Raw genomic sequence first — 25104 nt, 5'->3', positions numbered from 1 at the left:
GAGACATATTTTGGGTTTGGGTGGCTCTTAAAGCGCTTTTAGCACTATTTAGTATGATTATGGGAACGCTCATAGCACGAGTGGTTTTCCACCCCTATTCTCTGTTTCATCCAATTGGTTTGTTAGGCCTTATTCTCAGTGACAGCAGCTTCACAATGGTGATGTGGCTGTTTGGGTGGTGGCGGCTGGTCTCTCTTTTCAGATCTAGGTTTTATTTTTAGAGCAACTCCAGTGTAGGAGCCCTCCCCCCAGGCAATTCACTATTTAATCCACCTAGTGAACAGTAACTGCCCTTAATGAATAGTGCATTCCCCTGTCAATTGCCTTTTGCATCTCCACCCCTGCACTGAATAGCCCTGGCAATTGGCAATAAAATATTAATATTTTTTTATTTATAAAATAATACATAATAATTTTATTTGTAATTTCGGATAAGATTTTTAATCGTTCTCGTTGCACCACGTGTCATTATCCGAAAAGCCAATAGCAATAAAATTTTTGTATTTTTGTATTTATAAAATAATTCAAAATAATTATATTTGTTATTTCGGATAAGATTTTTAATCGTTCTCGTTGCGCCACGTGTCATTATCCGCAAAGAAAATTATTGGTGATGGATTTCCGATAAGATTTTTAATCGTTGTGTCAAGGCACGTGTCATTATCTGAAAAGACAATTATTGGTGATGGATTTCTGATAAGATTTTTAACCAATCACGTCGTGCCACGTGTCACAATCCGATTACAATCTTTGAGGATAGATTTCCACCAGATTTTTAACGAATGACGGCATGCCACGTGGCATTATCTACAACCTAATCCCTTCTAAATCCTCCATATAATCCCCCATCCATCCTCATAAATCTCACACCAATTTTCTCAAGATCTCTATCATTATTCATAGTTTCTGCTTCCTTCTTCGCCAAAATCCCTATCATTATTCATAGTTTTTGCTTCCTTCTTCACCAAAATCCCTATCATTATTCATAGTTTCTGCTTCCTTTTTACAATGTCTTCTTCTTCTTCTTCAAAGATGATGTGGGAAATCGAGCAAGAAGAGGAAGAATTGTTTAACCAATCACAAGGAATGTTCAATGTTAGGGATTGGGCCCAAAATGAGATGGAAGAGGATGACGAGCGTAGACGGAGAGATGACGAATCAAGAATGGCAGGAGCCTCACAATCCCGTCGAGTCGTCCAAGCTGTGGCTCATATCTGCAGGCCCAACCGTGCTGTAAACATTGATAGAAACAGGCAACGACGAGGTCAGGAGCTCTTGGACGATTATTTTGTCCGTAACAGTGCATTCCCTGAAACATACTTCCGACGTCGTTTTAGAATGGAACGACATTTGTTCAACAAAATCATGGGCGCTGTTTGCAACCATGATTCTTACTTTGTGCAAAAGCCGGATGCTTTTGGTGCTATGGGTCTCCTGCCTCAGCAAAAAATTACTGCTGCCTTGCGGATGCTTGCATATGGAGCAGCTGCAGACCAAGTGGACGAGATAACGAGGATGGGACAATCAACCATTCTTGAGTCCCTCATGAGGTTTTGTTCGGCAATCGAATCTATCTACACCGCAGAGTACCTCCGGAGACCTACTCATATGGACTTGCAAAGGCTTCTGAAGAAAGGCGAGATGCAAGGTTTTCCAGGGATGATTGGAAGCATTGATTGTATGCACTGGACTTGGAAAAACTGTCCAAGTGCATGGCAAGGCGCTTATGGGGACAGAAAAGGATCAAAAAGTATCATTTTGGAGGCGGTGGCATCTTTTGATACATGGATTTGGCACGCCTTTTTCGGGGTTCCGGGAGCTCAAAATGACCTCAACGTCCTTGCCCAATCCCCAGTGTTCAACGATGTCCTACAAGGAAATGCACCAAAAGTCACGTATGAGGTCAATGGACGTATGTACGACGGGCCATACTACCTAGCTGATGGCATTTACCCAAGGTGGTCAACATTTGTCAAAACAGTGCCACGTCCGCGCAGTGCAAAGGAAAAACACTTTGCAAGATGTCAAGAAGGGTGCAGGAAGGATGTGGAGAGTTGTTTCGGTATCCTCCAAGCTCGCTGGGCGATCATCAGGGGTGCTGCCAGATTGTTTGATGTAGAGTCGCTTCGATCCATCATGATGACGTGCATCATTCTTCACAACATGATTGTGGAAGATGAGTACGATTATGAAGCCGTTGATGAATATGAGCCAGACACGATGAACAATTCAAGAACACGTATATATTGTGCTCATGACGCCACCGATGAGCCCGTGCAACATGAGCCATTAGAAAGGGATGGACGTTACAATGAAAGGATCATCCAACGATATACTGCACTTCAAAGGTCAAATATGCACAATGCCCGCCAACTTGACTTGATAGAGCACCAGTGGGAATTGAGGGGTGCTGACGATACTTAAGTTCATTAGTGTTTGTTTTTATTTGGTGTGTTTATTTTATTTTATGTGGTGTGTTTTTTTAGTTCATTTAGTGAGTTGAAATGTAATTTTATTTTATTTGGTGTTTGTTTTTATTTGGTGTGTTTATTTTATTTTATGTGGTGTGTTTTTTTAGTTCATTTAGTGAGTTGAAATGTAATTTTATTTTATTTGGTGTGTTTATTTTATTTTATGTGGTGTGTTTTTTTAGTTCATTTAGTGAGATGAAATGTAATTTTATTTTATTTGGTGTTTGTTTTTATTTGGTGTGTTTATTTTATTTTATGTGGTGTGTTTTTTTAGTTCATTTAGTGAGTTGAAATGTAATTTTATTTTATTTGGTGTTTGTTTTTATTTGGTGTGTTTATTTGGTGTGTTGATGTTATTTTATTTGGTGTGTTTAAATGTGTTTTGAATAAAGTACTAAGTTCAATAAATTGGAAACAACATAAAGTACTCTATTCAATGAATAAGAAATTACAACCCGAATAAGAAATTACAACCCGAATTGATTGGAAAATTATGGGTTCGTGAATGGATGATAACCATCACCTAACCAATTTGTGGTGCTAGGATGATCTTCTCTTGTCATGCTAGGATAATCTTCTCTTGTGGTGCTAGGACCATCTCCTCTTGCTCTCGCTTCTCTTGCACGCCTCCTTCGCAACACATCCGCTTTCTCTGACTTCCAAAAATATTTAGAGTCTGGAGACTTCCCTTCTAAAGGCTCCTTCATAATGTCACGATCTCGTTCAGCCATTCTTTCTTCTCTTCTATGTTCCCTTTCTTGCCGAAGTAGTTCTCTTTCTCTCTCATCAGCTTCAAATTTTCTCTCAAAAGCTGCAGCTTTTGCATCCTCTCTAGCCTTATCAGCCTCAAATTTAGCCATTTCCCGGGCCAAATTCAATTCACCTTGGCGGGCAAGATCTTCCATATACTTTGCATAATCATTCTTGGAAGCATTACCTTTTCTCTTTGAAGCCTTCTTACCTTGAGGCCTAATTGGATAACGGGTCGACCCCGACGCTTGTTCAACGGGGGGCGTTTCAGGCACTTCTTCATCATCTTCATCATGATCATGCGAGGCATGCTCAGGTGTAGAGTGTAGAGGGGTGCTGTTCATGAAAACTTCTGGACCGACATGCACAACTCTAAATTTAGGACAATCTTTGACAATATTCCAACATTCAAACCGGGTGAATGTTTTGTTTTTGCTTTTGGTTTTGGCACCATACCAAGCTTGTGCTTGAAGTTCCTACACAAACAAATAATTATAATGAGAATAGGTAACAAATAAATAATTATAATGAAAGTATGTAACAAATAAATAATACAAACAAATAATTATAAATGAAAGTAGCTAACAAATAATTATAATGAAAGTAGGTAACAAATAAATAATACAAACAAATAAATATAATGAAAGTAGCTAACAAATAATTATAATGAAAGTAGGTAACAAATAAATAATACAACCAAATAATTATAATGAAAGTAGGTAACAAATAAATAATACAAACAAATAATTATAATGAAAGTAGCTAACAAATAATTATAATGAAAGTAGGTAACAAATAATACAAACAAATAAATATAATGAAAGTAGCTAACAAATAATTATAATGAAAGAAGATAACAAATAAATAATACAAACAAATAAATATAATGAAAGTAGCTAACAAATAAATAATATATTGTTACCTGATCCGTTAAATTTTCCCCACTTCGAAGATTACCACTAGCTTGTGCCAAGGCGTCTCTCCACGTACTAAACGATTGACTAAGTAATTTCCAACGACTGGACATCGATTCCTTAGTTCTTTGCCCACCCATTTTCTCAAGATAATTGGTATGAATAAGACTCCACATTTCTCGCAACTGCATCTCATTACCCGTAATCGAATCATGAGTAACTTGAACCCAACTAGTACACAACGCAACATCTTCAAGAAGCGTCCAATTCGTACCTGGTTGAGTAGTCATTTTGTTGGAAAAAAATTGGATTGAAACTTTGAAAGAAAGATAGGAATGTGGTTGAAAGTAGTTGAGAAAATATGAAATTGTGGTGTAGGGTAGAAGATAATGAGAAGGTATTTATAGGTGAAGTGAAATCAAAATTTTTTATAATTTTTCATAATTTTTTTTCGGATTTTTAAGAATTTTTTTACATTTTTTTTTAATTTTTATTCACCTAATTAATCTCTGCCGTTGGATTTAAAAAAATTTAAATTCCAACACTCCAGATTGTGCCACGTGTCACAACGGTAACATTTTAGATTTTTAAACTGTTTTTTTTTTTTTTTTTAATTTACAAAGCCTAATAACGTGGACCGTTGATCTTAGATCAAACGGATGAAATTAAATTAGATTTTTAAATGTTTTTTACCGTTGGAAATCCAACGGCCCATAAAATAGGACCGTTTCAATCAAACGGACATGGGGAAGCCACGTGGCTTCCCCAACGGTAACTTTTCAAAACTGAAATCGCGGGCCCCTGCCCTGTTTTTTTGTCGGACGACTCGCGCCCACGCGCGCGTGAAACGCACGCGCCTGACGCAGCCCTCGGGCTCTCGGGCTGGCAATCCTCGACGGGCCTGCTCCTCGGGCCTCGCCTGTCGCTCGGGCTTCCATACGCTGGAGGTCATCCCCCCAGCAATTTGCTACTGTTTGACCCACTGGCCCCCAAGCAACCTCCCCCGCTGGAGGTGCTCTTAGTATGTTATAGGCTCACCTGTTGGGCTTTTTCCCTTGTACTTTATTTGGTTGTACTTTTGCTTACTTGGTTGTTTTGGTTTGTGTACGGACTTTCCCAACCTTGTATTAGCCTTTGTTTAATGAATTTCACTTCTTTTGATTAAAAAAAAGAGAACTTTAATGAAAAGCACCTGATACTGTTCATTTTAACGAAAAACCACATTTTTATACTAAAAAGTCAATCCTGGTACTATTCACTTTACCCTTTATTTTGTCCTTATCATTAAAACTCAAAGTTTTCAAGCTCTTTTCATTAGTTTTCCTTAAAAAAAATGCTAAGGAGACTCTCAAACTCTTGCCATCTCATGTTTTTTTGTATAATATTTTATAATGTTGATACGAGAATTGTGCCAAGACATAAGGTGGTGGAGAGTCTATGGAGAATCTCACTCTTGATAGTCTTCTTAGCATTTCTCTTATTTAAAAATGGAAAAATATATAGTAATGAATCTATGCTTATCATAATTCATTACTCTACTACCACTTACCTCAAAGTTTTCACTTGTATATTTTTGTCTTAAAAGAAATGACAATGAGACTCTTTCAAAAATGGGATTCTTCATAGATTTTTTGTTATCTCATGTTTTTTACATAATGTTTTATAATGATGACATGAAAATTATTGTTAAATTGTGAAGTAGCGAAGAATCTACTTTGAGAATGTCTCCTTAGCATTTCTCTTTGTCTTAAAATAAATATGCAAGAGAATTTTCTTTAACATTTCTCTGTGCTTTAGGATTTTCTTCATTTTTCTTCTATTTAAACGGACACGATTAAATCATGTAAAAATATTTTATATAAGATAGAATGAAAAGTGCGAAATGAGAACAAGGAAATAAGAAGAGAGAATTCTATCCTTTTTTTTATTTACCGCTGCACAGATCGCATCAGTTTCCCCGCCCATCTGCCATTTTCCAGATCACTTTTGAAATCAAAAGATAAAAAATAAAAAAAATTAATTTAAAACCCATCATTATATTGGGTTATGTAAGGAGACTAAATTTAGAGGTTAAATTTGCAAACTAAATTATATATCATTAATAAATATAAGCATATTTATCAATGTTTTCAAAAATTTATCTATAAATTTAATCTTCTTAATATTATCCCATTGTATTAGAAGCAGAAAACAAAAAGTTACTGGTCATGCATGTCGATATAAACCAAGTACTTCTATGATCCCGCACGCGTTGCCATTTCTCCATTCCTCTTTTGTCTTGTCGTCAAATTGTTGTAAGTCGACTCGAAACAACTCAAACTTACCCATTTGGAACTTCTGCACTGTAACCCCCAATGGAGAAATCTGGGTACGGCAGAGATGGCATTTTCCGGTCACTCCGGCCGCCGCTTGTCCTACCCAGAGACCCAAATCTCTCAATGGTCTCCTTCCTCTTCAGAAACTCCTCCTCTTACTCCCACAAGCCCGCCCTCATCGAAGGCGAGTCGTCCAAAACCCTTTCCTTCTCACAGTTCAAGTCCAAAGTTATCCAGGTATCCCATGGCTTAATCCATCTGGGCATCAAGAAAAACGACGTGGTCCTTATTCTCGCCCCCAACTCAATCCAATTCCCCATTTGTTTCCTCGGGATTATTGCGTCCGGCGGTATTGCCACCACCTCCAATCCCCTCTACACTGTTTCAGAGCTGTCCAAGCAAGTCCGGGACTCTAATCCCAAGCTGGTTATAACACTCCGGGAGCTCTGGGAGAAAGTCAAGGGCTTTAATCTCCCAACAGTGTTCTTAGGGTCAAAGGGCTTATCGGGGAAATCCCACGTCGGATCAACCTCAAAGATTCTAACTTTCCATGACTTGGTCGAGTCTGCTGGGTCTGTGTACGATTTTCCATCGGTTAACATTAAGCAGACCGACACAGCTGCCCTGTTGTACTCTTCAGGTACAACAGGGGTCAGCAAAGGGGCAGTTTTGACACATAAAAATTTCATTGCCTCGTCTCTAATGATCACAATGGATCAAGTACTTGCTGGGGAGATGCACAATGTGTTTCTCTGTGTTGTGCCAATGTTCCATGTGCTTGGGATGGCAATTATCACCTGTGCGCAGCTGCAGAAGGGCAATGCTGTGGTGTCGATGGCGAGATTTGATCTCGAGAAGACTTTGATGGCTGTTGAGAAGTATAAGGTTACACACTTGTGGGTTGTGCCTCCTATAGTGCTTGCCCTGGCGAAAAACAGTATGGTTAAGAAGTTTAACCTTTCGTCGTTGAAGCATATCTGTTCAGGGGCAGCTCCTATGGGGAAAGAGTTGATGGAGGAGTGTGCAAAAAATTTTCCTCAAGGTGTAGTAGCTCAGGTACTTAATTATCATGCTGGTTTTGATTGTTTTTAACCTGTAAGTGTGATTAATTTGAATGGTTCGGTTATTTGATGATATCGACATTGTGTTTAGAGTTTGGTGTTTGATTGAACCAAATGGCTATAGGCTACATTTTCTTGAACTAAATGCAAATTTTCAAGCAGTCATGGTTAGGTGAGTTGGCTAAGGCACACACCTTTTTGCACCCAAGTTCGAATACCCCCTTCATAGATTATAGTAGTTTAGAATATGATTTGTCAACGATAAAAAGGGTGCAAGTTTCTAATGTGTGAAATGTTGGAAAAATTCAAGTTAGAAGTAATTGAAAGTGGACTGCAACTTAACCCAAAATTCAATTCATGTGAGCTGAGAAAATTGGGTGCAGTAGAGGTTTTGAACCGAGTTTTGCAAAGTTGAGGTTTTTTCATGTAGTAGCTAGGAGGATAAAACTTCCTCACTGATTTGGAAGTTTCCTTGTTTTTCAGGGATATGGTATGACAGAAAGCTGTGGAATTATTTCGGTGGACTATACGCTGGCAGGGACTCGACATACTGGTTCAACTGGTATGCTTGTTTTGGGAATTGAATGTCAGATAGTCAGTATAGATACACAGAAGCCTCAACCTCCTAAACAGTTGGGAGAGATATGGGTTAGGGGCCCTAGTATGATGGCTGGTAAGTGTGTTTGTCAACATTCAAAAATGGTCCTGCACACATGAACATATTAACTGTCTCACAGAAAGAAAATATTCTGCATTTTTTTATAAGAGAAGTCGCATTACTAACAACGGTCCTGCAATTTAATTTGACAGTTGATGGCATCTGAGGTTTATGATTATGATTTTCAGTATCCTCATTAATTTATTAAGATGCAAAGCTCTAGTGATGATGCTTTGTTCATCCCAAGCCGGGCACTGCATTTGCCCATATAATAGCATACATGAGCACTGGAGACTCTTCTCCATAAGGATCACATTCTCTTCCCGCAAAATGTTCACTCTTTTCCTCGCCGAAGAGTTGATGCGCAATGCTTCCAAATGTTTCCATGGTGTAAATTTAAGTTGGGTCTGCTACAATGCAATAATAACAATAACAATAACATAACCATGCAGGAATTTATTTTCGATCTGAATTTCAGTTAACTTGGGTCAATAAAATCTTCAAATATAACAAGCCTGCAAACCTTTGTTGCCTATTTGGTTGTGTTAAGTCTAATTGGTTCGCCTCTTGTGCAGATATTATTATGATATTTGTTCAAGTTTATTTAGCGTTTCATAGGTTTTTGCTATAATCATTCATATATGATAACACCATGATTGTTAAACTCATTTCAGGGTATTTCAACAACCCGGAGGCGACCAACGAGACTATAGATAGAAATGGTTGGTTACATACAGGAGATCTTGGATACATTGATGAAAAGGGACTACTTTATGTAGTTGATCGAATCAAAGAGCTTATTAAGTATAAAGGTTTCCATGTAAATTATTTTGCTAGAGTTTATACAATTGCTACAAGAAATTTCTGCTGGTTGTCCCTGCAAATTTTGTAGCTGTATTTTATGCATAACAAACACTGATCCCATGCTAATTTTCCTTTAACATAATTGTCTCTGCAAGTAGAAGTTAATTAATACCTTTCTGTTTCCTTTTTTCGGAATGGATACATACGCTCTCCGCATATGTAATTGTATTCAATCATGTTTTCTTTGCTCTGTTGGTCCTCTGCTAGGTGGCACCAGCTGAACTTGAAGGGCTGCTAGTTTCTCACCCTGAAATATTAGATTCAGTTGTCATCCCGTAAGTTTGGCACATACAAAATTTGTCCTAACCGCCTCATCTTGAACTTAATTTACCGATGGGTTTATTTTCGTCCTGCAGGCTTCCTGATGCTGAAGCTGGTGAGGTCCCCGTTGCATATTGCGTACGCACGCCAAATAGTTCTCTGACTGAAGAAGATGTCAAGAGCTTTATTGCTAATCAGGTAAGTGGGAAATTTCAAAGAAGGATTATTTGGAATCCAAATCGATTTCCTTGATAACGAAATTGCTCTTGTGGCAGGTTGCATCTTTCAAACGACTACGAAGAGTAACATTCATAAAGAGTGTCCCCAAGTCAGCATCAGGCAAAATCCTCAGAAGAGAGCTCATCGAGAAAGTGCGGTCGAAAATATGAAATTGTATCATGGACCTCCTCATTCATCTAATGTTTCCTTTTATCTGGACGACTAGTTTGTAGAGGCACACTACATGTTCCGTAACGAGTATACATACTTTTCGCTGATCCCATCTCCAACACCTGTGTCCGCAAGCGTGCGCTGTCCGATGCAACAAATGCACGCTAAAAGAGTAACTTTACAATGGATCCATGGAGTGAGAGAGAGAGAGAGAGAGAGAGAGAGAGAGAGAGAGAGAGAGAGAGAGTAAACGTTTAAATTTAGAAAAGAAAACTATGCTTAAATAAGCAAATTGACTTTTTACCCATTGGAGCAGCAAAGGTTGATAGAGGTTGGCAAAATGTAGGATGGAAAATTCAGAAACTTAACAACAACAACAACAACAACAACAAAGCCTTTTCCCACTAAGTGGGGTCGGCTATATGAATCCTAGAATGCCATTGCGCTCGGTTTTGTGTCATGTCCTCCGTTAGATCCAAGTACTCTAAGTCTTTTCTTAGAGTCTCTTCCAAAGTTTTCCTAGGTCTTCCTCTACCCCTTCGGCCCTGAACCTCTGTCCCGTAGTCACATCTTCGAACCGGAGCGTCATTCGGCCTTCTTTGCACATGTCCAAATCACCGGAGCCGATTTTCTCTCATCTTTCCTACAATTTCGGCTACTCCTACTTTACCTCGGATATCCTCATTCCCAATCTTATCCTTTCTCGTGTGCCCACACAACCCACGAAGCATCCTCATCTCCGCTACACCCATTTTGTGTACGTGTTGATGCTTCACCGCCCAACATTCTGTGCCATACAACATCGCTGGCCTTATTGCCGTCCTATAAAATTTTCCCTTGAGCTTCAGTGGCCTACGACGGTCTCACAACACGCCGGATGCATTCTTACACTTCATCCATCCAGCTCGTATTCTATGGTTGAGATCTCCATCTAATTCTCCGTTCTCTTGCAAGATAGATCCTAGGTAGCGAAAACGGTCGCTTTTTGTGATCTTCGCTAGATTGCTCCGGTCATTAGTGTGGATAAGTATATAAATGGATAGAGATAGGAAAGCAAACACAAGATGTACGTGGTTCACCTAGATTGGCTACGTCCACGGAATAGAAGAGTTCTCATTAATTGTGAAGGGTTTACACAAGTACATAGGTTCAAGCTCTCCTTTAGTGAGTACAAGTGAATGATTTAGTACAAATGACATTAGGAAATATTGTGAGAGAATGATCTCGTAATCACGAAACTTCTAAGTATCGGAGTACTTCTAAGTATCGGAGTGTGGTGTCGTCTTGACTTGCCTTATCTGTCTCATAGGTAGATGTGGCATCTTCTCTGGGAGTACTCTTCCTCCATCCAGGGGTGGTATCTTTAACTGGTGGAGATGCACAAGGTAATGTATCAATTTCACTTGAAGCTTACTTGTAGTTTCAGGCTTGGTCAAGCGCGATACAAACCATGTAGTAGGAGTCCTCCAAGTCGCCGAGCTAGGGGGTCTGCTGAAAGAGGTGACAGACAAGGTAAGCAATCAGAGCTCCGACTGATTGTTCACCTTCTCCCCATCTTGCAGCAGCATGAAGGATAAAGAGAAGAAAAATGAGAAGAGATGATATGAGATACTTTTGCTTTTGAAGAAGTAACTTTCCACAGGCTTATTCTTGAACTGAGCTGGAGGGTTTTCTGGTTTCCTCCAGAGTATAAGGCCGGCTGAAGAATTTGAGGGTCAAAACAAGTCCATCAAATCTAGAGTACGTTCCACCCTGCTGATATGGGATACTTTTGCTTTTGACAGAGTAATGGATGTATCGGCACGTGTGCTGTTACGCTTGTCTCCACATGCTTCCTTGTATCCTTCGCACTTGCCCTATCTGTTCCTCAAGCAGATGCGGAATCTTCCCTGGAAACATAAGATGTTGAAGATGAGTACTCGAGAGCAATGCCAGGTAAGTAATCAGGTAAGGGGTTCCAGGCAGTCAGTTCCTGGCTGGAAGCTTGATTCCAAGTGCTGACTGATTGCTCTCTTTCTCCTTGTCTTGCAGGTAAAAACAAGGTCAAAGGAAAAGACAGGGAAAAAGCATGATATGGGATACTCTTGCTTTTAACCCTGATGATATGAGATATTCTTGCTCTAGTATAGCTTGTTTGCAGAGGTATTATCGGGGGGAAAGAAAGCTGAATATTTCGAAAGGCTTCGTTGGGAGTGCCCTCTCAGATATGATGAAGGGTTGAGCATTTTTGCAGGTCTGCCTGTCCGTTGGGGATGGAGGTCGACATATATAGGAGTCTCCCTAACAAGTAGTAATGCTATTCCTTTACCCTGCTTGGTCATAGCACGGTAGTGGGAGCTGCCAGTTTCACATGTTTTAACTCTGTCAGAGCACTTTGAAAAAGTGGTCTGTGGTATCTGGCTCTCGAGATTCGGAGAACGATGCCTCTTCGATTTTTGAGAAAGCAATCATGCTGGGGGTCTGGCTCTCGAGATTCGGAGAGCAGTGTCTTCGATTTTTGAGGAAGTAATCATGTTGGGAGTCTGGCTCTCGAGATTCGGAGGGCGGTGCCTCTTCGATTTTGGAGCAAGCAATCTTGTTGGGAGTGTTGTCTCGAATGTGAGTAAAGGTTAGGCATGTTTGCTAGTCTACCTTGCCACGAAGCACAAAGGTTGACACACAGGGACTTTCCAATTATCCAGCAATGGTACTGTTCCTTTACCCTCTCTTCGATTTTGAGAAAGTAGTCATGTTGGGAGTCTGGCTCTCGAGATTCGGAGGATGGTGCCTCTTCGATTTTGGAGCAAGCAATCTTGTTGGGAGTGTTTTCTCGAATGTGAGTAAAGGTTGGGCATGTTTGCTAGTCTACCTTGCCACGAAGCACAGAGGTTGACAAACAGGGACTTTCCAATTATCCAGCAGTGGTACTGTTCCTTTACCCTTGTGGGTAATAATATGGTAGCTAGACCTTCAAAATTTATGTGTCTAAACTTTGTTAGTGTTGTTTCTTTGCTATTCTTTTACCTTTCTTGGTCAGAGCGATGTAGTGGGAGCTGCAAGCTTCACGTGCTTAACTTTGGCAGAGAACTTTGGCAAAGTTATCTGTGGTACCCATGAGCTATTGTTGCGTGTGGGAAGTGGGTGATTGAACAGTAAGATTCATGTGCTTTCTACTTCACCAGAAGTCTTCGACAGAATGCCCATAATTTCTGCAAAGCTGAGTGTGCGTGTGACAGGTGCTGACAAGGCTAGAAAAGTAGGTGCCGCTTCGATTTCTGAGATCGGCCCTCGTGGTCTCTGAGCAGCCCAGCTTTTGAGAAAGCGAGCGCCTCTTCGATTGATTCGGAGAACGATGCCTCATCGATTTTTGAGAAAGCAATCATGCTGGGGGTCTGGCTCTCGAAGATTCGGGGAGCAGTGTCTCTTCGATTTTTGAGAAAGTAATCATGTTGGGAGTCTGGCTCTCGAGATTCGGAGGGCGGTGCCTCTTCGATTTTGGAGCAAGCAATCTTGTTGAGAGTGTTTTCTCGAATGTGAGTAAAGGTTGGGCATGTTTGCTAGTCTACCTTGCCACGAAGCACAGAGGTTGACACACAGAGACTTTCCAATTATCCAGCAATGGTACTGTTCCTTTACCCTCTCTTCGATTTTTAAGAAAGTAGTCATGTTGGGAGTCTGGCTCTCGAGATTAGGAGGACGGTGCCTCTTCGATTTTGGAGCAAGCAATCCTATTGGGAGTGTTTTCTCGAATATGAGTAAAGGTTGGGCATGTTTGCTAGTCTACCTTGCCACAAAGCACAGAGGTTGACACACAGGGACTTTCCAATTATCCAGCAGTGGTACTGTTCCTTTACCCTTGTGGGTAATAATATGGTAGCTAGACCTTCAAAATTTATGGGTCTAAACTTTGTTAGTGCTGTTTCTTTGCTATTCTTTTACCCTTCTTGGTCAGAGCGATGTAGTGGGAGCTGCAAGCTTCACGTGCTCAACTTTGGCAGAGAACTTTGGCAAAGTTTTATGTGGTACCCATGAGCTATTGTTGCGTGTGGGAAGTGGGTGATTGAACAGTAAGATTCATGTGTTTTCTACTTTCCCAGAAGTCTTCGACAGAATGTCCATAATTTCCGCAAAGCTGAGTGTGCGTGTGACAGGTGCTGACAAGGCTGGAAAAGTAGGTGCCTCTTCGATTTCTGAGATCGGCCCTCGTGGTCTCTGAGGAGCCCAGCTTTTGAGAAAGCGAGCGCCTATTCGATTTCTGAGATCAGCCTTCGAGGTCTTTGAGCAGACCAACTTTTGAGAAAGCAAACGCCTCTTCGATTTCTGAGATCAACCCTCGTGATCTCTAAGCAGCCCAGCTTTTGAGAAAGCAAACGCCTCTTCGATTTCTGAGAAGGCGCCTCTTCGATTTCTGAAGCTCCGTCGAGTGCAGATTTTTATAGGGGCTGGCATTAAGTTCCAAAGCACACTTGAATCTCCACCAGTAGAAGCTTCATTCTTGCACTTCTAAGATCTTGATTTGTCCGACCTCTTCTCTCTTCAACACCTTTGAAAATGTCTGGCCCCTCCGACCGTCGTTTTGACTTGAACCTTGTTGAAGAGGCAGCCCCGCCTTCTCCAGACAACATATGGCGCCCATCCTTCGTCTCCCCTACTGGTCCTCTTACCGTTGGGGATTCCGTGATGAAGAATGATATGACCGCTGCGGTGGTGGCCAGGAACCTTCTCACTCCCAAAGATAACAGACTACTTTCCAAACGGTCTGATGAGTTGGCTGTTAAGGATTCGCTGGCTCTCAGTGTTCAGTGTGCAGGTTCTGTGTCTAATATGGCCCAACGCCTATTTGCTCGAACCCGCCAAGTTGAATCATTGGCGGCTGAAGTGATGAGTCTCAAACAGGAGATTAGAGGGCTCAAGCATGAGAATAAACAGTTGCACCGGCTCGCACATGACTATGCTACAAACATGAAGAGGAAGCTTGACCAGATGAAGGAAACTGATGGTCAGGTTTTACTTGATCATCAGAGATTTGTGGGTTTGTTCCAAAGGCATTTATTGCCTTCGTCTTCTGGGGCTGTACCGCGTAATGAAGCTCCAAATGATCAACCTCTGATGCCTCCTCCTTCTAGGGTTCTGTCCAGTACTGAGGCTCCAAATGATCCCCCTCCGGTGCCTTCTCTTTCTGGGGCTCTACCGACTGCTGAGACTTCTCCTAAGCAACCTGTGTGAAGGCTCCCTCTTGTGTGTTTATTTTGGAAAAATGGACTAATTATAAGAGTTTATGGGATAATTGGTGGAAATAAAGTGTATGGGAATATCGGCCAACCTCTACTAGTTCAAGAGGGAAATTGGTCAATACTTCTACTATTGAAGTATAAATGGTTTTGCTAATTTCTTAGAGTTCAAGAAAGTTGAATGGTAGTTGAGTGCGTAGTTGTTATTTTGTCACATAGTCTTATAGGACATGTGGATTAATTAAGTTCATATTTTGTATATGTTGTACAAGAGTCATAGCTCTATTACTTGTCTTGGTCCTATAGAGAGATAAAATGTAAGGCTGAGGTTGTACAAAATGAGAGAGTGAGATTTCTCTTTATGTACTCGTTGCTGAGCTCATTAGCTCATTGGTGAGAAATGCAATAGACATTCTCTAAAATTCTCTATGTCCTTCTTCATTCTTCCTAGACATCCAAAAGGGGAAATTTCTCCAAGCTTTATTCTATCTTTATGAAAAGTAAAATACAAACACACAAATAATATACACTATAGCATGGCCTAAGAGCCAGGTTCCATCAATTAACTAGGCATGGAATCTGTGCAATTTCTAATTGAAACAAAGAGGTGAATCGAACCTAGTAAAGCCGTGTTTCTTTAGATATGTGTCTCACATGGCAAGATCTAGCGGTAACGAGTTGCGTGCACTAACTACTTATGGCGAAAACTATGAATTTTGGAGGATTAGGATGAGAACAATACTCAAATGTCATGGGCTATGGGATCTTGTTGAAAAAAGGCTTGAAATTCCAAAATGTAAAAAAATTGAAGGATGAACTCATTGTTGAAATTACAAAAAGCAAAGAAGGATAATGAAAAAATTGTAGTTGCAGTGAAGACTTCTTTAAGTGAAAGATTGATGAAGGATGCAAAGGCGTTAGGCCTGATTCAAAGGGCTGTCTTAGACGAAATCTTCCTCATAATCTCCAATGAATAGACTTCGAATGGAGCTTAGGACATCCTGCAACAAGAGTTCAAAGGAGATAAGCAGGCTAGAGGTGTAAAATTGCAAGGCTAGTGTTTAGATTTTGAATAAACCCGTATGCGTGATGATGAAGCTTTATCTGTTTATTTTACTCGATTATTTGATCTCATAAACCAAATGAAAAGCTATATAAAAGAGATTCCTAGAGAGGAATGTACAAAAATTGTTAATTAGTTTGCCCAGATCTTATGATTCAATATGCTCAGTGATTGAACATTCAAAGAACCTAGATACTATAGAGGTTCAAAAGGTAGTTGCCTCATTGAAAGATTTTGAACAGAGGATAAATAGGCACATTGAAAATCACACTGAGATAGCATTTTCAAGATTCAGTGTGACTCCCAAACACAATAAGTTTGGTAACCGTCCAAGTCAATACAAGGCACAGAAGAACTAAAAGACAAAAAAGATGAAATGGGAGAACAAACCTATTCAACAACAGAAGCAAAATATTGCAACCGATGCAGCTAAAAACCCTTGCAAATATTGTGATAAGTTACACTTTACGGAACATTGGTTTAAAAGCAAACACATGTCAAAATTGTGAATGAAAGAATCGAAAGTATAGGGTTGAGAATCAGATTGCATAAGCTCAACTCAATTCATTTAAGTGAGGCTTTGACTTCATTTATATAGAGTTTCAATACAAGAAGTTGTTACAGATTTGTTGTCCATACAAATATTCAAAATACAAAACCTATAACAAATTACAATAGATAAAGATATGCTATAATCTCTGAGATTGTGATAAGCTTGGACTGATATTCAAAGGGTTGGAATAGTTTGAAGTGGCAGGAGTTTGAGTTTCAAATGGAGATAAGTCGACTTGCTGAGTTGGCATGATCTGTGACTTAGATTGCTAACTAGGTTTATCACTCCCCTGCAAGCTCAATGGGCATTGTCGAATAGGGAGCTTAGAGAAAATGAATGAAAAACAAGAGGGTGACAACCTTTTCGTTAATAAGTCTGCAAGTTGATCAGTTGTGGCAACATACCCAACTTCGATCTTTATGCGAACTACTTTTTCCCTGATGTAAGGATAATCAACCTCAATGTGATGCATAAGTTCTTGATAGACGGGATTGGAGGCAACAACCAAGGCACTAATGTTATCACACTATAAATGTGGAAGAGTGACCGGAATGTGAAGATCACGGAAGAGATGTCGAATGCATGACAATGTCGCTAAGGTATAAGCCATTTGAAGATATTCGGCCTCGGTACTGGATCGAGAGACACTTCGCTGCTCCTTAGAACTTCAGGAGATGAGATTGGCACCTAGAAAAATGCAATATCCACCGGTGGAACGACGATCATCTAGATCACCAACATCGACAAAAGCTGTTAGAGCTAAAGAACTAGGCTTGTAAACAAGACTGTGATCATGAGTTCATTGTAAATAACAAAGTATAAGCTTGACTGCTGCCCAATGAACTGTAGTAGGAAAGTGCATGTACTGGCAAACCTGATTAACTGCAAATGCGATGTCGAGACGGGTGAACAGGAGGTATTAAAGAGCGTCGACCACACTTCAAAAATTTATACCATCCGAGAGAGGTTTACCCTCATGTAAACTGAGTTTGCGTCCCGGAGCTGCAGATGTGGTCAGTAGCTTTGCATCATCCATGTTGGTTTTCTTAAGAAGATCGAGAATGTACTTGGATTGAGACAAATACATGGCCTCAGGAGTACGCTTGATTTCCATGCCGAGAAAATAATTTAAAGGTCCCAAATCCTTCATGGAGAACATGTTGCCGAGTTGAGTAATGAGAGATGAAATCTATAAGCCATTGTTGGCTGTGATGAGAATGTCGTCAACATAGATTAATAAATAAACCACAGTTTTACCATTGAAGTAGGTAAAAAAAGATGAGTCAACAACATAAGCAATGAATCCTAAGGCTTCAAGATGATGGGAGAAACACTGGAACCAGGCACGGGGTGCCTGTTTTAACCCATAAAGTGATTTACATAATCGACAAACATGCAAAGGAAACTGAGGATCAACAAAACTTACAGGCTGACGCATATAAACTTCCTCAGCTAATGTGCCATGAAGAAAGGCATTTTGTACATCCAGTTGTCGGATTGGCCACTGGAAATGAAGAGCAACGAGCAAGATGATGTGAATAGTTGGATGAGTCACGACATGACTATATGTCTAGCTGTAATCAAGTCATTCTTGCTGATGAAAACCATTTGCACCAAGGCGAGCTTTAAATCTCTCAATGGAACCATCGAACTTTTGTTTAATTTTATACACTCATTTATTTGGCAGTACATTCATTGAAGGATGATAGGAAACTAAGGTCCATGTTCCAATGCGTTGTAATGCATTAAATTCATCTGCCACAACTACCCTCCATTCTTGGAATTGTTTTGCCTGAGAAAACAAGTAGGCTTAACAATATCATGAGACAAAATAGTTCGAAATGCATACTTAGGGTTTGGTTTCCGTATGTCGTCCATTGCTCGAGTTATCATACGATGACCATAAGTGGTAGGGTCAAAAAAGGAAGAATCCGAGGATAAACTTGCATTCATAGGTGAAGATTCTAGAGTGGCAGGCGCTATGGGACGAGATGAGGGATGAGTTGGCTGAGATATAGGCTCTTGGGGCGTGAGGTTAGTGGAGGATAGGGTTATAGATGGTGTTGATAGGCAAGGGGATAATGGTGGTGAGGATAAGACGGGTAAGGTATGGGAAGTTTGTGTGGGATTAGGAGACTGCGGTTGGTACGATGGATGATAAGGAGGCAGTGAGTCAATGTTCAAGATATAAGATGGCTCGGGAAGAGTCATAGGTGGAGCAGGAGTGGATTCTTTAAATGGCATACATTTCTCATCAAATAGTACATGGCGTGAATGGAAAATATGACCTGTAGACATATCTAGACAATGATACCCTTGTTGGTTTAAAGAATATCCTATGAAAACACATTTTTTGGATCAAAATTGAAGCTTGTTTGTGTTATGAAGACGAAGATATGGGAAGCAGGCACAACCAAAAACCTTTAAAAAAATCATATTGAGGAGGTTTGAAAAATAGTTTTTGAAAAGGACTCTCATCACCTAAAACTTTGGTGGGTAATCCGTTAATCAAATAGTTGGATGTGTGAAAAGCCTCGTCTATTAGGACGTTGGTATAAAGGCGTGAGCAAGGAGAGTTAATCCTGTTTTAACTATATGACAATGCTTTCTTTCAGAAATTCCATTTTGTTCAGGGTGATAAGGACAAGTGAGCCTATGATTAATTCCATGGTGAGCAAAAAATTGTTTAAAATTATTGTTAACAAATTCACTTCCCCCATCGAATTGAAATGATTTGATGGTTGTGCTAAACATGTTTTCAACAAGTTTTTTAAAATCCAAAAATTTAGCAAAGACATCAAACTTCAATTTTAAAGGAAATAACCATGAATAACGTGAGTAATCATCAATAAATACAACATAATATTTAAATCCATTCATTGAATATGTGGGAGAAGTCCACACATCCGAGTGAATGAATTCCAACGAAAAAGAAGAAACAGACGATGACAAATTGAAAGGTAACTTATGGCTTTTTCCCATGGGACATGAATGGAAAAATTTATTAGTTACAGTACCACTAATTGGTAATTTATTCTTATTAACTAAAAACTTTAAAACGTGAGGCGATGGATGACCTAGCCTAGAGTGCCAAATGGTATTAGTCATTCTGGTTCCAACAAAAGCATGAACGCCAGTATTATTTGATGAGGGACTCGAAAAAAGGTAGAATCCATTCCTACTCCGACCTTGGAAAATGGTCTTCCCCGTTTGTAGGTCCTGAACACGATAGGAATTAGGGTAAAGAGTGAGTGAAAAGTTATTATCAATGAATGGAAATGACATTGGTAGAAGCATTAGGGCAAAGTAAAGTATTTGGAAGGGCGAATTCATGGTGTGGTGTGCGAATGCAAGAATTACCAATATGTGTAATATTCAAACCTGTTCCACCCACGACACTGTTAACCTGATCAGCACCATTATAAGGAAAAGGATTGGTAACTTGATCATGATCATTAGTGATGTGTGCATTGGCACCTGAATCAAACAACTAGTTTTCTAGCGGAGGGGTTGTAGTAGAAAAAAATGATGCAATGGCTGCACAAACTTGAAGTTTAAGGGTTGGTACATGGCCCTCATAAGCCATATTCAAACAATTGACAGTGTATGTGAGGATGAGGGCTACCTTGAGATGGAGGTGCACCTAGAACGCCATCATTAACCACACGGAAATGACCTCTAGGATGATGGTTGGGATTGGCTGGGCAATATTGGTTGCGCATAGGAGGTTGAGGACCACGACCTCCACGATAGGGACCTCGACGACCACGTCCACGACCCCCTCGTGTCGCAACAAGGGTTGTGGGGCCAATGTTAGCACCAAATGAGCAATGTAACTTTTGCCGATGTTCAGCCCCCAAGAGTAAGGCTTCAAGAACATTATAGGAGATTGCTTCATCACATGACTGAGTAGAGGCAATAGTATTCTTGTAGGCTGGACCAACATTGTTAAGAATAATAGCGACAAAATTTGATTCGGAGACAGGAGCACCAGAGAGAAATAAAGTATTAACCAAACAGTTGATTTTATCCAGAAATTATTAAATAGTAGAACCACCTCGGTGAGTATTCATTAACTCACTACAAAGTTGAATGAAATGTCCCTTGGATTGGGAAACATAGCGATCACTGAGTGTAGTCCAGGAAGAGTGGGAACTGGTCTTCCCAATCAAGGAAACTAACACTGTGGGATGAACAGAAGAGTTGATCCATGACATCACCATAGCATCCTACTAGATCCATGCATTATACTCAGAATTGATAGTATCAGTGAGATTACCATCTGCATCCTTTAAAAATGCAAGTGGGCACTTACTTGTTCTGTCGACAAAGGAAACAAGATTCCTACTTCGAAGCAAGGGTAGCATCTGAGCTTGCCAGAGAGGATAGTTAGGACAATCTAATTTGATCGTCAAAAAATTAGAGACATTGGGAAGAATGGGAATGTGAGATTAGGATTGAGAGGCCATATGAGTGATGGAGGAAAGAAAAAAATTAAGGTTGTCGTTTGACATTAGCTCTTGGATACCATGAAAGAATCGAAAGTATAGGTTTAAGAATCAGATTGCATAAGCTCAACTCAATTAATTTGAGTGAAGCTTTCACTTCATTTATATAGAGTTTCAATACAAGAGGTTGTTACAGATTTGTTATCCATACAAATATTCAAAATACAAAACCTATATCAGATTACAATATATAAAGATATGCTATAATCTCTGAGATTGTGATAAGCTTGGACTGATATTCAAAGGGCTAGAACAATTTGAAGTGGCGGGAGTTTGAGTTTCAAATGGAGATGAGTCGACTTGCTGAGTTAGCAGGATCCGTGACTTGGATTGCTGACTAGGTTTATGTTGAAGTTCCTTTCGAGTGCAAATATAAGGATAGTATAGTGGCACAAGTAAGGGTGTCGAACCACAAGGACTGATAAACAACTTAGTAAAACCTTTGACTCTTACATATTAGCATTAGTTAGTGAGTCCTATGATTTAAAATTGGGGGGTTTAAGTAATTTTGGAAAAGAAATAAAGACAGAAAGAAAAGGGAAAAAATTAGAACTTCCTAAAAACAAACCTATGACATGAAATAGGTTATAAACGTTTTGAGGACATAAATCTGACTTAAAATGAGCTAAGGCCTTCCCCTAAACATTCATGAATCAATGAGATGATCTTTTAACTTATCCATTTCAAATGCACAACTAAGATGTTCACATATCACTAGATTGTATGAATCCTCACTTTCTTTGCATGTGAGATGGATGGCATATAAATCAAACTTATATTTGTAAGTACAACCTAGCATGACATATACTCAGATTTAGCACCTATAAACTCATTAAGAACAAAGAAGATAATGAACATCACATGAACCCTATAACATGGCATTTATCCTAGATTTTCATGGAATTAGTTTAACTTTACATGATTAGTTCTAAACCTAACCACATGTTGCTAATGAATGAAAGAAGATATGGCAGTTAACCTTATTATTCTCAATAGAAAGCAAACATAAACAAGGTAGCTAAGCTTGGAAATAAGTGCTTGAAACAATTGAAGACAGAAAAATGATTCTAACTTGCAAATGAAATAAATAAACTAAAATTACATCATAACATTAATTCAATCATGTTTAGGGCTTCAAAGCAGCCCTAAGTATCCATAACCTAAATTAAAAACATAACAAAATACATAAAAAGTTAGGAAAGCTAAAACCTAGAAATGGCTCAAGGTGGATGACGACTCCTCCTCTTTGATGTTCTATATCTCCTCATTTTCCTCCATATTCTATGTATTTTTCTCCTATTAAAAGGCTTAGGAGTTTTCTAACATCTGACACATTTACATCCTTAAATTGACTCTCATTTATAGCTCATGACAATCAGCTTTTAGTATAGGAGTAACTGAAAACTAGCTTTTATCATATTTTGTAACTGAACAGTTCCTCTTTATTCTATCATAATTTCTTGTAGAAATCTCCAAATTACAAGTTGTAAAGACCATGAGAAAGAAGACTTCTAGGGCTTTCCAACCATATATGGCCCATTTTCTAATTCTCTCTGAGCACTTCGGGGCAAAGCTCGCAAGTTGGCTGTTCTACAATGACCTTTTTTGGCGGATCTTGGGCCACTTATGGGCTATGGTCTGGTCTTGGGCAAGTTGGGCTTCAAACCATCCATTCTAGGCTCTTGAAATATTCAAAATAAGATGATTTCTTCAAGCTCTTACTTTCATCCTGAAATACAATACAAACAACAAAATACCTTGTGATGCATAGAGATTTTAAGTCAAAAACCTAAGTAAAAGAGGGCATAAAAGTATAACTTTATGCACTCAACAGTTTATCAGTGACAAGTTTGGTCATATAGCCAAGGACTACAATAAAAAGACGATTGTTCAACATGTAAATTATGATAATCATGTTAGTGAGATTGCAACCATGTTTTAAGCTTGTAATGCTGCAATTGTGAAAATAATTGAGGTTGCTTGGTATGTAGACGGTGATTGTAGTAACCACATGACATGCAGAGAAAAATTGTTGATTGACATTGATAGAAACATGACTACCAAGGTCGAAATGGGAACATGACAACCTGTGGATGTAAAGGTTGAAACTGATAAGAAGATGTGATGCTTGTACCTAGACTAAAAGAAAACTTGCACAATATTGCACAAATGATGAAGCATGGTTATTTTCTAACTTTTGGAGACTACAAAGTTAAAATTTACGATGATAGGTCATTCTCTAATCTTGTTGCAAAGGTACCTAGCCATGAAAGGAAATAGAAATTTTCCTTTGAAATTGCAGCCTGGAATGCAGATTGCCTTGAAAAAATGTGAGTCAGTCTACAATGATATGGTACATGAGATTTGGGCATTTGAATGTCAGGAGTTTGAAGTTGTTGCAAGAACATGAAATGGTACTAGGATTTCATGAAATAGAGGTGACTGAGGGAGTTTGTGATGACTGAGCACTTGGAAAACACAACCGAGATGCATTTCCAAGGGAAACAATATGGAGATTTTTTTTCCCAGTAGAGCTAGTGCATTCAAATGTGTGTGTGGTCAAAGTCAGTTGTGCAAGTATTGGTATGGAAAGGCAGTTGACTATGGCATACTCACCACAACAAAATGAAGTTGCAAAAAAAAAGAACATGACCATGGTGGAGATGGCAAAGTGCATGAAGTTGCAGAAAAAAGTTGTGAACACTGGTGTCTACCTCTAAAACAGGTTGTCTTACCAAAGATCTAAACAAGAAAACTCCATTTGAGGACTATAGTGAAAAAAAGCCTGGTATTAGATACTTAAAAGTGTTTCATTCTCTATGTTGTTCTCACATCCAAGTCAAGAGAGACCCAAGCTTGAGGAAACAAGTAATAGATGTCTTTTCTTGGGTTATGGAACTTGTTAAAAGGGGTTATAGACTCTACAATTTGAAAACTGAGAAGATTGTGATCTCTAGAGATGTGGTATTCAATGAAAATGCTTGTTGAGTTTGGAAGACAAACACTAAGAGAAGTATCAGTGTACTTATTCCAGAGGAAGCAAGAGAAGTTTATGAATATGAAGAAAATTCAGTTGAACCAGAAGAAGTGCAAATTGCTCCTTAATCTCCATAAACTTCACAAAGAGTTAAAGAGCAAGGATCAAGTATATATGTAGTAAGTACTAGTATACAGTTGTTTTCTAAAAACGGGGGTTAGTATGTTAATAGGACGAAATCAGCAGCTTGTGACGACATGTGGGCTTGGCAGTAATACATCTCTCCTATGGAGTAGGGTGATCATACTCTTTGTCTTTCCTTTTAGTTTCATTAATAAATTATCAAACTTACAGTTACACAAGCACATCAAATGACTATTGTGTATACAATTGCTTTACTACTTCTGTCAAGACTTATGTGACATGTAATAAAAAGGTTGAACATTCCGGTGTGCCCTTCGAGCCTTTGGGGAAGTTGAGTTTTAATTGTGTTTACGTGCATGGTTTATTTTGGGAATTATTGTATTTGTAGGGAAGATTATGCCGAGTTTTTAGTAGAATTGAGCCTGAAAATTTTGATTGTCACATATGAACTACTTTATTTATGGCTTCGTCACCACACGATGTCGGTCAACATAGTCTGATATAGTAAGCCTTTCATTCTAATACCATGAAATCACTGAGTAAGAATATTTGGTCACCTGTAAAGACTATCGTTGGCTCAATTACCATGAAACCACTTATATACATAATGGACCCCAGTCTATTTAGATGGAAAAGAAACTAAAAGAAAGAATTGGATTACAACGGTAGGGCTAATTAGTTGAAATGAACTACGAAACACTAGATGGAAAATTGAAATGGATTAGAAACAAATTATATGAAAATAATTGAAATGGATAGGAAATTAACCATACACAAGGAACTGTTTGAAATTCCTGGTTTTCTTCTTTTTTCTTGTAAAATCTAATACTTATTCATGTATCAAATTTAGGAGCAATGGTCCAATCAAGTAGCAATTTAACTGTATTTATAAACATTAACTGAACTAATCTCATCCATTTCAGATAATCAAATGACAATATAAACTGTCTACTGTTTATCAACTC

General features: G+C 39.1%; 3 protein-coding genes across 3 annotated transcripts; 2 read left to right on the top strand and 1 right to left on the bottom strand.

The window, feature by feature from the left end:
• Nucleotides 1-590: 590 nt before the first annotated feature.
• Nucleotides 591-2612, top strand: LOC126614954 (protein ALP1-like). The gene has a single exon (XM_050282661.1). It carries the CDS (start codon nt 1009-1011, stop codon nt 2422-2424), a length of 1416 nt encoding a protein of 471 aa, XP_050138618.1. The 5' UTR covers nt 591-1008; the 3' UTR covers nt 2425-2612.
• Nucleotides 2613-2879: 267 nt separating this feature from the next.
• LOC126614956 (uncharacterized) lies at nt 2880-5120 on the bottom strand. The gene is made up of 2 exons (XM_050282663.1): nt 4144-5120; nt 2880-3697 (listed from the first exon to the last, which is right to left on the bottom strand). Exons 1-2 carry the CDS (start codon nt 4423-4425, stop codon nt 2963-2965), a joined length of 1017 nt encoding a protein of 338 aa, XP_050138620.1. The 5' UTR covers nt 4426-5120; the 3' UTR covers nt 2880-2962.
• A 1257-nt stretch (nt 5121-6377) lies between these two features.
• LOC126616581 (probable CoA ligase CCL7) lies at nt 6378-9791 on the top strand. The gene is made up of 6 exons (XM_050284653.1): nt 6378-7506; nt 7995-8184; nt 8844-8989; nt 9241-9308; nt 9390-9492; nt 9570-9791. The coding sequence occupies exons 1-6, from the start codon at nt 6490-6492 to the stop codon at nt 9681-9683; spliced, it is 1638 nt and encodes a 545-aa protein (XP_050140610.1). The 5' UTR covers nt 6378-6489; the 3' UTR covers nt 9684-9791.
• Nucleotides 9792-25104: the final 15313 nt, after the last annotated feature.

The sequence above is a fragment of the Malus sylvestris genome, chromosome 3 (assembly GCF_916048215.2).
Source record: "Malus sylvestris chromosome 3, drMalSylv7.2, whole genome shotgun sequence".
NCBI classification, from domain to species: domain Eukaryota; kingdom Viridiplantae; phylum Streptophyta; class Magnoliopsida; order Rosales; family Rosaceae; genus Malus; species Malus sylvestris.
The sequence above is the reverse complement of the archived record's forward strand: the minus strand, read 5'-3'. Positions and strand labels throughout refer to the sequence as shown.

What these genes read in the sequence shown, in the direction of transcription:
- LOC126614954 (XM_050282661.1), top strand. Translation starts at nt 1,009, where the DNA reads ATGTCTTCTTCTTCTTCTTCAAAGATGATGTGGGAAATCGAGCAAGAA.
- LOC126614956 (XM_050282663.1), bottom strand. Translation starts at nt 4,425, where the DNA reads ATGACTACTCAACCAGGTACGAATTGGACGCTTCTTGAAGATGTTGCG. An exon ending in GGGAAAATTTAACGGATCAG is followed by an intron (nt 3,698 to 4,143) that starts GTAACAATATAT and finishes TTGTTTGTGTAG; the next exon opens with GAACTTCAAGCACAAGCTTG.
- LOC126616581 (XM_050284653.1), top strand. Translation starts at nt 6,490, where the DNA reads ATGGAGAAATCTGGGTACGGCAGAGATGGCATTTTCCGGTCACTCCGG. An exon ending in CTCAAGGTGTAGTAGCTCAG is followed by an intron (nt 7,507 to 7,994) that starts GTACTTAATTAT and finishes CTTGTTTTTCAG; the next exon opens with GGATATGGTATGACAGAAAG. An exon ending in TTAGATTCAGTTGTCATCCC is followed by an intron (nt 9,309 to 9,389) that starts GTAAGTTTGGCA and finishes TTCGTCCTGCAG; the next exon opens with GCTTCCTGATGCTGAAGCTG.